A 12,243-nucleotide genomic window follows, 5' to 3' on the forward strand; every position below is an offset into this window, starting at 1 on the left:
GCCCCCTGACCCCCCACGGCCCTCCACGGCCCCCGACTCCCGACGGGCCCCGACCCTCCACGGCCCCGACCCTTCCACGGGCCCCGACCCTCCCCGGCCCCCTTGACCCTCCACGGCCCCCCACGGCCCCCGACCCCCCACGGGCCCCGACCCCTCCACGGCCCCGACCCTCCAGGGCCCCCGACCCTCCCCCCTCCCCTGGCCGCCGCCGGGTCCCCGGGGCAGAGCGCACCGAGGCCGGCGGGCCGCGCGGGGGCTCTGCGATCGTTGGGCAGAGGCGCGCGCCGGACGCAGGCTGGGCCTGCAAATCCTAGCCAGGCCGGCAGGGGGCGCCCCGCCCGCCCCTCCCTCCCGCCGGCCCCGCCCCTCGCGCCGCGACCGACCGGCCGCCGGGGAGGGAGGGAGGGGAGGGGGGAGCGCGGGCGCCCGAAACGGCCCTGGCGGTGGGAGCGCCGCGCGGGAGGCGCGCGGCCCGAGGGGGCGGGGGCGGCGGGCGGCGGGCGGCGGGCGGGCGGGCGTGCGCGCGCCGGGCGTGGGCGTGGGTAAGAAGAGCGGGCGCGGCGGGAGCGGGGCACACGGACGGCGGCTACCCTGGACAGCGCATCCCGGCCGCCGGGCGCCGCGGATCATGGTGAGTGCCCGCCCCGCCGCCCCCTTCCTCTCCTCCGCCGACGCGCGGGGCGGGCAGGGGCCGGGCGGGGGCGCGGGGGCCGCGGGTTCGACCGCTGGAACCCGCGGCGCTCGGCGGGCCCGGGGCGGCCGCGGGCTCGGGGCTGGGTCCGGCCCCCCTCCGGCTCGCGGCCCGCGGCCCGCCCGGCGCCCGGGGTGCCCGACGCCCCCTTCCCCGCCCCCGCCCGGCCTGCCCCGGGACATCGGGGGCTTCGTCCGCTAACGGCTGACCCGGTGCCTGCGGCCCGGGGGCGTGTCCCGGCCCGGCTGGGTCTGCCCGGGGCAGTCGGGAGGCTCCGCGGGTGCCGGGGTCGGGGGGGGGGGGTCGGGGGGGTCGGTCCTCTTCCCGACGGTCGCTCGCCGGCTGCCCGGGCCCGGACCCTGTGCTCGCGCCGCCCCCCGCCCCCCCCGCCCCCCGGGACCCCGGACCCCGGACCCCGGGAAGAGAAGGTGATGGGGTCTCCGCGGGGCTCTAATCTCCGCGCGCTCCTCGCTCCCGCCCCCCTGCCGCCCGGCAGCCCCACTGCGCGCTCCGCCCTCCCGGGCACCGCCGTCCCCCCGGTGGTACTTGCAGCCGCCTCCATCTCGAATTTCAGTCTTTTTTTTTTTTTTTTTTTCTACTCCACCCACCCCAGTTCCTACTTGCTTCATTCACCCTCCTTGCTCCTTTTTTTTTTTTCTTCATTTTTGGCTTTTATTATTTGACGTGCTTTTTTTTTTTTAAGATCTTATTTTCATTTATTTTAAAGATTGTATTTATTCATGAGAGGCACAGAGAGACAGAGAGAGAGAGAGAGAGAGAGGCAGAGACACAGGCAGAGGGAGAAGCAGGCTCCATGCAGGGAGCCCGACGTGGGACTCGATCCTGGGACTCCAGGACCAGGCCCTGGGCTGAAGGTGATGCTATACTGCTGAGCCACCCGGGCTGCCCATGATTTTATTTATGTATTCATCTCTCTCTCTCTCTCTCTCTCTCTCACACACACACACACGCACACACACACACACGCACACACACGCACACAGGCAGAGGGAGAAGCAGGCTCCATGCAGGGAGCCCGATGTGGGACCCGATCCCAGGACCCCAGGATCACCCCCTGAGCCAAAGGCAGGCGCTAAACCGCTGCGCCACCCAGGGAACCCTTGACATACTCTTTTGTTTAAATGCTTGTTTACTGAACGTGTCCCCCCCCCCCCCCCCCCGCCGGAATGTAAATGCCAGCATAGAGATTCTTGGTGAGCTGCTCTGTTTCTAGCACCTGCGACAGCGCCTGGCACATAGCATGTGCTCCGTAAATGAGAAAATTCACCCCGAACACCAGCATCCAGAATGCTGATGTACAAAGGGGAAGCGGCTGTGCACCTGCAAGGATTCTCTATCCAGTTGGCAGCTACAGGGATGAGAGTCTCCAGCCAAGTTTGAGAGGAGGAATGCTCTTGGAAAGGAGGGACTTGTGTGGTGACCCTTAGTGACAAAAGTGTAGCTGGGAGTCTCTTAATGCTGGAGTCTGTCACTTCATGCTCTTGACACCTTTGCACACGGAGGGACAACGCGTTTTTAGGGCTAACTGGCTCTCTCCTTGGAGGCCTGAACCTTTGTTACAAAATATTACGAATTGTAATGAGTAAGGAAACAAGTCCAAGGATATCCCCTTAATTGGATGGAAGAGTCATGGGAATTAATCTACAAGAGCCAAAATAAGGGGCTAGCGCCTATTAGCTCTACCCTGTACTTGTGATACTACCTTTTTAGAAAAGTGTTTTTCAGAAACTGTGGGTTTTCAGAGGAGATATTTTTATGCATTTGTCCATATACAAGTTACTTAAAAAAAAAAAAAATGATGCCGGCAGTGGGAAGGCTTCTGGGGCTTAAATTCAAAAATAAGCTAGTGGGTCAGTTTCAGAAGGACAGTGCTTTGGCTCCAAATCCAACATGAAAAGTTGCTCGCGATGTCTGCTAATTAGTCTTATTCCAAAGCATATTATTTTTCCCCCCCTCAAGTTCCCTTTTGTTTTCCCATCTCTGTGATGTAAATGTATAGCAATCCTTTGTTTTCAGCCTGGGGACATGTGTTTTTATAATCTGAGCCAGACTGCGTAGTAAAATTGTCTTGAAAATGAGTTTAGCAGTTCTGTGATTGCTGCCTTGGCCAGATAGGTAGTAAAGATGAAAGATGGAAAGGAAAGAATGATAAATTTGTCTTTGAAACTAAATCCAGCCACCAAACCTAAGTGAAAGACCCCTCATTCTTTTGATCCCAATTTATATTTATAGGGGATTTTATGTTATGATTCCAGTCAAAATATCAAGTCATTTTTTCTTCTACTCCTCAAAGCATAGCCTTTTTCAAGGAGTATAAATCCCCTTTTAAGGTATCCAGCTGGGGATACTTAATTCTTGTTCTTTCAACAAAAGGTTGCAATTTCATCCAGCTCCCTTGAAACCATTTTTTTTTTAATTGAAGTTTAATTGAACCCTTCAAAATATTTGAATCAGTTTGGGAGGTTCAGGTGCTCTCATAGTCTGAAAGAGGGTGTTTAAAATTTAAGTGGCTCCATATCATGTTTGTTATATTCAGAACTCAGGGCCCTTCGGTGGAGGGTTGTGCCCAGGATCATCTTCAGCAGCCTACCGTCTAACTTGAAAGTTTTGGATTTTTTCGGAGTGGATTAAAAGGCAAGACCTTGCACCAGTAAACTCTAAACTCAACACAGTGAAAATATGCCAAATAGCTCAGCAGAATTCTGAAGTTACAAATTTACACATTTGTATCTTTATCAAACTAGGACATCACTGTTACTTCCCTGACTCTGACAGTGGACCATTCTAGTAAATTGTTAGTTTAAATATAACCATTTAACGATTTAAGAGTTGCAGAGGGTAAATTGTTCTGGAATTGTTGATGTGGCAGTTTAGACTTTGAGATCTGGAGGGAGTCACGGATTTGAACTCCAACACCAAGATTTAACTGTGTGACCTTGGGCAGGTTAACTTCTTTAGAACATTTTTTTTTTCTATAAAAGAAGACAATGGTATCATTTCATAACGTTGGGAGGAACGAAGAAGATAATGAACCAGATGTGGCTAGTATAGCTCTTTGAGCATTCAGTGAATATTATCTTTTATAATGATGTGTGTTGTTGCTCCCATATCTGGCTATTTCTAGTTGAAATGTGTCAGAATAATATCTGTAACTCTCTCCTGGTTCTCATCCCCTTATGTGATCCTGAAATGTATCTAGGATTGCTCTATATCAGCACTGTCCAGTAGAAATACACAAATTGCATCTGTAATTTTTTTTTTTTGCATCTGTAATTTAAAATTTTCTTGTAATCATAGTAAGAGACAGGTGAAATTAATTTTAATAATAGACTTTATTTAACCCAATTCATGCAGATATTATTTCAACATGAAATAAGTGTAACAAAATTAGATATACTTTTTTTTCCCGCATATGAAGTCTTCAAAATCTGGTGTGTTTTATACTGACAGCACGTGCAGTTCAGGTGAACCACGATTTCAAGTGCTCGGTAGCTACCTGTGGGGCCGAGTTGCCCCAGGTGATACTCATCTTCCAAATTTACTTCTTCTCTGCTGGCCCCTTCCCACTCGTGAGAACCTCACTGCCACCTAAAACCTGGTGTTACCAAAAGTCAGCTACTCACCTTTCAGACTGTCCTCTGTCTTCCCTTTGGCTGTTAGTAATTCCACCGGCTTTCGAGTCTACGGTGTCTGAAATCGGATTCTTACTCGCCTTTTTCTTTTATATTGTTTATTGTGTAACAGTCTCTCTTGTTGAAAGTCTCTTTACATCTTCTCTCTTCTCCAGCCCCCTCTCCGTTATTCTTGCCTTTCTTACAGATTTCCTCCTTTGTGGTTTCTTAGTTTTTTTTTTTTTTTCTTTTTTTACCTTTTCACTTGAAGCTCATTATGTTTTCAAGGCCAGAGTCTTCATTTTCCTCTAGTAGCTTAAAACTTGGGGGTGGGTTGCGGTGGGGGTGCGAGGAGCTCTGATCCTACTGTGTTTCCAAGGCCCCCCTCCCTGCACTTCCCTTCCTTCTGCGCCTCCTGCCTCTAGAGAAAGGTAGTCCTCTACCTGCCAAGTCCCTGGGCTCCACGTTCTCACCATTCTCTCACAGCTCCTTTGTATACTAAGTTATACGTGCTTTCTATTTCATACCTTATTCCTATGTTTCACACCTTTATCAAATATCCAAAGAAATAGGATTCCTTTGACTGACAATTTGATGTTGAAATGACCCACCCAAGGAAAGAAGCACAGATAAAGGAAGGAAAAAAATAAACCATGGGAAGGGAAAATGAAATTATCCTTTGAGCTTTAACTACTTTTCAAGAACTGTCAGTGCACCTGATTAGTAATAACAGCAGCAACAACCACAACTATGTGACCCCTTACTCAGGGCTTTATAGGAAACAGCACACTTGCCTCTCACCTGATGAACAAAGGCACAAAACAACAGAAAGGTGCTAGACTGAGAGTTAAGAAATCTAGTATCTTTCTAGTCTGGCTTTTTTTTTTTTAAATAAAGATTTTATTTATTTATTCATGAGAGACACAGAGAGAGAGGCAGAGACAGAGGGAGAAGCAGGCTCCTATTCAGGGAGCATGATGCGGGGGCTCTATCCCAAGTCTCCAGGATCAGGCCCTGGGCTGAAGGCGGTGCTAAACCTCTGAGCCACCCGGGCTGCTCTAGTCTGGCTTTTTTTATTGCCTAGCTCCATTCCCTAAATCACATAACTCTTGAGACACTATTTACTCATCTGCAAAATGGGGTATTCTCTTTTCACAAGATTGTTTTGGCAGACCGTGGAGCCTTCACACTGACTCTTCTTGCTGGCTGGCTCCCTCCCTCTGCCACTGAGCTCTATGGCTATCTTCTTAATTCCTCCTCCCCTCCTTCCTCCCCCTTCTCCCCCCTTCTCCCCGCTTCTCTCCCTGCCAACACTTGTTATTTTTTTTCCCTTTTGATCCTAGCCATTCTGGCAGGTGTAAGATATCTCAGTGTGGTTTTCATTTGTATTTCCCTGATGATTAGTGATGTTGAGCATATTTTTATATGTCTTTATGTCTTGTTTGGAAAATTTTCTCTTCGGGTCCTCTACCCATTTTTTAATCCTGTCATCTGGGGTTTCTTGGTGTTGAATTGTATGAGTTATTTATATATTTTGGAAATGAACCCTTTATTAGATACCTCATTTGCAATCATTTGCATCATTCCATTCAGTAGGTTGCTTTTTTGTTGTGTTGTTTTCTTTGCTGTGCAGAAGCTTTTTATTTGATGTAGTCCCAATAGTGTAATTTTTTTTTTTTTTTGCCTTTGTTTCCCCTGCCTGAGGAGACAGATCTAGAAAAATATCACTAAGGCCAACAAAGAAATTACTGCCTGTCTTCTAGGATTTTTATGGTTTCATGTCTCACATTTAGGTCTTTAATCTATTTTTGAGTTTTTTTTTGTGTATGATGTGAGAAGGTGATTCAGTTTCCTTCTTTTGCATGTAGCTGTCAAGTTTTCCCAGCATCATCAATGAGAAGACTATTTCTTTTCCTGTTGTATATTCTTGCTTCCTTTTTCCTAGATTAATTAACCTATAGAAGCATGAGTTCATTATCCTGGGCTCTCTATCCTGTACCATTGATTATGTGCCTGTTTTTGTGCCAGTACCATACTCTTTTGAGTTCTGTGGCTTTGTAGTAAGTATATTTTGAAATCAGATTGTGATGCCTCCAGCTTTGTTCTTCTTCAGATTGCTTTGGCCATGCAGGGTCTTCTTTCTGTGGTTCCATACTAACATTAAGATTAGTTATTCTGAGATGTGTGAAAAATGCTGACTCGATGGTGACTGCATTGAATTTGTATATTCCTTTGGGTAGTATGGACATTTTTAACAATATTATTGTCCCAGTCTATGAGCATGGTATATTTTTTCATTTGTTTATGGTGTCTTCAATTTCTTTTATCGGTGTTTTATAGTTTTCAGAGTATAGGTCTTTCACTTCCTTGGTAAGGTTTATTCCTAGGTATTTTATTCTTTTTGGTGCAATGACAAGTGGAATTGTTTCCTTAATTTCTCTTTCTGCTTTGTTAGTATATAGAAGTGCAACAGACTTCTGTATATTTATATTTTGCAACCGTACTGAATTCATTTACCATAATGGCATTTTGGTGAAGCCTTTAGGGTTGTCTGTATATAGTATTTTGTCATCTGCTAATAGTGAGTTTTCCTTTTCCCCTACCCATTTGGATACCATTCATCTATTTTCATTGTTTGTTTGCTGGCACTTATAGTTACTGTGTTAAATCAAAGTGGTGACAGTGGGTGTCCTTGTCTTGTTCCCGATCTTAGAGGGAAAACTTTGTTTTTCACCATTGAATATGATGTCAGCTCTGGTTTGTCATATATGGCCTTTATTATGTTGACATGTATTCCCTCTAAGCACGCATCGTTGAGCATTTTTTATCACGAGTGGATGTTAAATCTTGTCAGATTCTTCTTTCCGTTTATTGCCATTATCATACGATTATTACCTTTTGCTTCGTTAATGTGGCATATCACATTGACAGATGTGCAGGTATTGACTAAACTTGCTCCCCAGAATAAATCCCACTTGATCTTGGCATCCTTTTAATGTGTTGTTGGAATTGGCTTGCTAATATTTTGTTGAGGATTTTTGCATCTACATTCATCAGGTATATTGCCTATAGTTTTCTTTTTTTGTAGTGTCTGGTCTTGGTATCAGGGTAATGCTGACCTAGAAGGTATTTGGAAGCTTCCTTCCTCTTCTGTTTTTTGGAAGAGTTTGCGAATTGGTGTTAGCTCTTCTTTAAATGTGTGGTATACTCACCTGTGAATCCATCTGGTCCTGGGCTTTCGTTTGTTGGGAGGTTTTTGATTACTGATTGAATTTTGTTATTAGTAATTGGTCTGTTCAAATTCTCTGTTTCTTCCTGATTGACTGTTGGAAGATTGTATGTTTCTAAAAATTTATCCATTTCTTCTATGTTGTCATATAATTTTTGTTGGCAAAAATGATTTTTCTTAGTAATCTTTTATGTTCTTTGTATTTCTGTGGTGTTCGTTGTCACTTCTCTTTCATTTCTAGTGTTAGTTATTTGTGTCTTCTCTTTTTTTCTTGGAGTTTGGCTAGAGGTTTATCAATTTTGTTTATCTTTTCAAAGAACCAGTTCTTGATTTCATTAATCTTTCCTTTTTTTAAAAGAAATCTTTCATATATTCCTCAATCTTTATTATTTCCTTCTTTCTGCTGATTTTGTGCCTGGATGATCTATCCATTGTTGTAAGTGGGTGTTAAAGTCCCCTGCTGTTATTGTATTACTGTCCTTTTCAATATTTATATATTCACATGCTCCATTGTTGGGTGTATAGATATTCACAATTATTATGTCCTTTTGTTATATTGATCCCTTTATCATTATGTAATGTCATTCTTTATGCAGTCTTTGTTTGAAAGTCTGTTTTGTCGATAGCTAGTTTGGCTTTTTAAAATTATTCTTTTGCACCTCTCTTTGCATGAAATATTTTTTTCCATACCTTCACTTTCCATCTTACGTATTTTTATATCTGCAGTGGATCTATTGTAGGCAGCATGTAAACATATTGGACTTTTTTTTTTTTAATTTGGTCATCCTGTATCTTTTGGCACATTTAGACCATTTACATTTAAAGTAATTATTGATAGGTATGTACTCACTGCCATTTTGTTAAATGTTTTCTGGGTTTTTTTCTTTGTTCTCTGTTCCTTTTCCCCCTTGCTCTCTTTCCTTGTGGTTCATGGTTTTCTTTAATGTTATGTTTGCCTTTTTTTCTCTTTGTTTTCTATGTATTTGTTAGAGGTTTTTGTTTGTGGGTTCCATTAAGTTCATATATAACATCTATACAGCAGTTTATATATATGTGTGTATATATATTTTAAGATTTTATTTATTCATGAGAGACGACACAGAGAGCGAGAGACAGAGGGAGAAGCAGGCTCCATGCAGGAAGCCCAATGTGGGACTTGATCCTGGGACTCTGGGATCATACCCTGAGCCAAAGGCAGACGCTCAACCGCTGAGCCACCCAGACATCCCTACAGCAGTTTATATTAAGTTGATGGTCGCTTAAGTTCACACACATTCTAAGAAAACTATTTGTGCTCTTCTGTCACATTTTATGTATTAAGTTCCCTTAACAAATCTTTATGATCGATTTTGCTACTTTTGTTCTGTAACCTGCGTAGTAGCTTTGTAAGTGATTGTTAAACTATATTTACTGTATGTTTGCTTTTATTCATGAAACTTTGTCCTTTCATAATTTTCTAATTCTGAAAATTTCATAATTCCAATTATGACTCTTCCTTTTAATGAAGTCCCTTTAACATTTCCTCTAAAGCCAATTTAGCAGTGGTGAACTCCTTTACCTTCTATTTGTCTGGGAAACTCTCTCTCCTATTCTGAATGATAATCTCGCTATTGTTGTTGTTTTTCCCTTTCAACGCTTTGAATATATCCTCCACTCTCTTCTGGCCTGCAGAGTTTCTGCTGAAAAATTAGCAGATAGCTTCCTGGGATTTCCCTAATTCATTTGTGATTAGTTGCTCCTCTCTTGCTGCTTTTAAAATGCTCTGCTTAGGGAATCCCTGGGTGGCTCAGCAGTTTAGTGCCTGCCTTTGGGCCAGGGCGCGATCCTGGAGTCCTGGGATCGAGTCCCACGTCAGGCTCCCGGCATGGAGCCTGCTTCTCCCTCCTCCTATGTCTCTGCCTCTCTCTCTTTCTCTATCATAAATAAATAAATAAATCTTTAAAAAAAATGCTCTGCTTATTTGTAATCTTTAACAGTTTAGTTATTACATATCATGGTGTGGATCTCCTTGGTTCATCTTGTTTGGAGCTCTCTGCTTCTTGAACCTAGAAGTGTGTCTCCTTCTCTAGGTTAGGAAGTGTTCAGCTATTATTTCTTCAAATATAATTTCTGCCCCTTTCTCTCTTCTCCCTCTGAGACCCATACAATACAAATGTTCCTTCCCTTGGTGTTGCCCAATAGATCCCTTAACCTTTTCTCCTTTCTTTTCTTTTTCTATTCTCTTTGCTTTTTTGCTGTCCAGCTTGGGTGCTTTCTATTACATTGTCTTGTAGATTGCCAATCTGTTCTTCTGCATCCTCTAATCTATTGTTGACTCCCTCTAGTGTATTTTTTCATTTCAGTTATTGCTTAGTACTTTCTTAAATAGAGTGCTTAGGGTAGTCTAATTAAAACTAAAACCTGTCTTACCATATTCACACATGCCTGATCCCCTACACTCCTATATTTTTTTCATAGCACTTGATTTATTCATTTATATAATACTTGGTACCTTTTAATAATTATTATTTGCAGTGATTTTTCTGTGTCCCTTCATGACATGTCCTTTCATGTCCCCTTTTGTTTGCAAGCTTCATGAGGAGAGATTTTTGTTTGCTTTGCTTAGTAAAGTATCTCAAGTATCTAGACTAATGCCTAACCTATGGTAAATGCTAAACAGTTATTTGCTGATAAAGTGAAGGCCAGTTTTGCTGGTTTTCCATGCAATGCTCTTTTCTCATCAATCTCATTTACTATCCATAAAATATTAATTTGGATATGCATATCTGCTTTGCAAACATGTCCATATACAGTTCTTTTAAAGACCATTATCTCTTAATGCATTTATAATTATTTATCATAGTCGAGTTTAGGCATGTTTCAGTAATGTAGTTGTTTCATCCATGCATATATACTTGTGTAACTTTTTAGTAAATGATGATGTATATGTGTTCCTACAACTATATTTACATTTCACAATCATTATATTTGTGGAAAGGGTCAGGTTATGTCATTTTTAAGTAGTGAAACCTGTAATTTTAAGTTCTTCTTGAAATTAAAATGTGTATGCATTTCTATAATTATATTTTCTTCCAGTAATATAATTTGTAGATGGGGCCAAGGTATGTTGTTATTTTTACATAATGAAATCTACAAGTAATAACATTAAATTCTTACTGAAATTGAAAATGAATATCTTAATAGTAATATAAACAAAGCGATGCTTTATGAATTTACTGAGTAATTATTTTGATTTTTACATATATGTTGTTTTGGCTTTTAGTTATCACTTGAATACACTGCAAGTGTATTTATTTTATATTTATTAATCACTTAATGTGTGTAGAAGTGCACTGGAAAACATTTACCTCTTTTGAAGCCTTACAAAAAACTTTTGAGAGAGGCAAGTCCTGTATCAATGAACCTACTTTACAAGTGAGAAAACTGAGTGTCAAAGAATAATTAATTTATCTAAGGTCACATACTAGAGGTAGCAAAACCAGATATAAATCTTCTCCAAAAACATTACCTGTTTTATTCCATATAGACTTATCCATGAACTAGTGTAAATGTATTCTTCTCATAAAAATGTGATGAAAGCCATAGTACTCTTCTCTATTATCATAGATGAGAATGGACGAATCAAAATGACTTTCCCATGTAGTTTCTTCCCCGCAAATTGTAAGAATAGATGGATGGATAGATAGGTAAATATATATTTGTATTTATATATATAATATCTGTCTTTGCATGTTACATAGATTATATGTATGTATTTAAATATGTAAACAAATATATACAACCTAATGATCCATTTCCAATATTTGGAAAATGGAGCACGCCAGGAAAAGTGTTTGTGTTTTTTTTGTTTTGTTTTGTTTTGAGAGAGAGAGAGAATCTCAAGCAGGCCCCACACCCAGCATGTAACCCGACAGGGGGCTTGATCTCATGATCCTGAAATCATGACCTGAGCATATATTAAGAGTTAAAAGCTTAACCAGCTGAGCCACCTAGGTGCCCTGCAAAAAGTGCTATGTTGTTCATGGTCACTTACATTTAAAATATGTACATATGAAACTTAATCCACTAGTGTGATAAATGTATTTATTAGTATAATAAATAGAACACCCATCTAGCAGACAAATAATAAATTTGCAAATAAGTAAAGTGGTTTACTGTTTTCCGACAGAATGACTACAGTATTAAGACACTGATCAGAAGGGCACCTTAGTTAGGCATCTGATCTAACTCAGGTCATGATCTCAGGGTCAAGAGACTGAGCCTTGTGTGGAACTCTGCACTCAGTGGGAAGTCTAGGATTCTCTCCCTCTCCTTCTGCCCCCACCCCCACAAATAAACGAATGAATAAATAAATCTTTTAAAAAAAGACCTTGATCAGAGAGACCAATGGTAGCTTTGCACATAAACTTTTGTTTCATAATGACACTTTATCAACTGAGTTTACTTGCAACACTTAAAGACTTAAATGATTGATTTTTCCATATTGCTAAGCAATTTAATCTTTGAGTTTAACAGATATTATGACTACTTGGGGATCCTTAGTTTTTTGGCAGGGTCAAAAGTTTATCAGCTGTTACACTCAAGTTAGATTAGTTAGAGTTAGTTAGTTAGAGTGAGATTAAAAATTAACTCAAATTTCAAACCTTTAAGAAGAAAACAGAAGGTGTCCATAAAGCAAAAATAGGCCATTT

The 12,243-nt window shown here is 42.1% G+C and overlaps 1 protein-coding gene across 1 annotated transcript in view; it reads left to right on the forward strand.

The window, feature by feature from the left end:
- The first annotated feature begins 533 nt into the window (after positions 1–533).
- Positions 534–12,243, forward strand: part of ELOVL2 (ELOVL fatty acid elongase 2) — a 62,353-nt gene continuing 50,643 nt past the window's right edge. The window contains exon 1 of the mRNA XM_077886334.1: positions 534–631. Coding sequence (XP_077742460.1) covers positions 629–631 — 3 coding nt within the window. The 5' untranslated portion in view covers positions 534–628. The remainder of the gene's footprint in view (positions 632–12,243) is intronic.

The sequence above is a fragment of the Canis aureus genome, chromosome 37, assembly GCF_053574225.1.
Source record: "Canis aureus isolate CA01 chromosome 37, VMU_Caureus_v.1.0, whole genome shotgun sequence".
In the NCBI taxonomy this organism is placed as follows: Eukaryota; Metazoa; Chordata; class Mammalia; order Carnivora; family Canidae; genus Canis; species Canis aureus.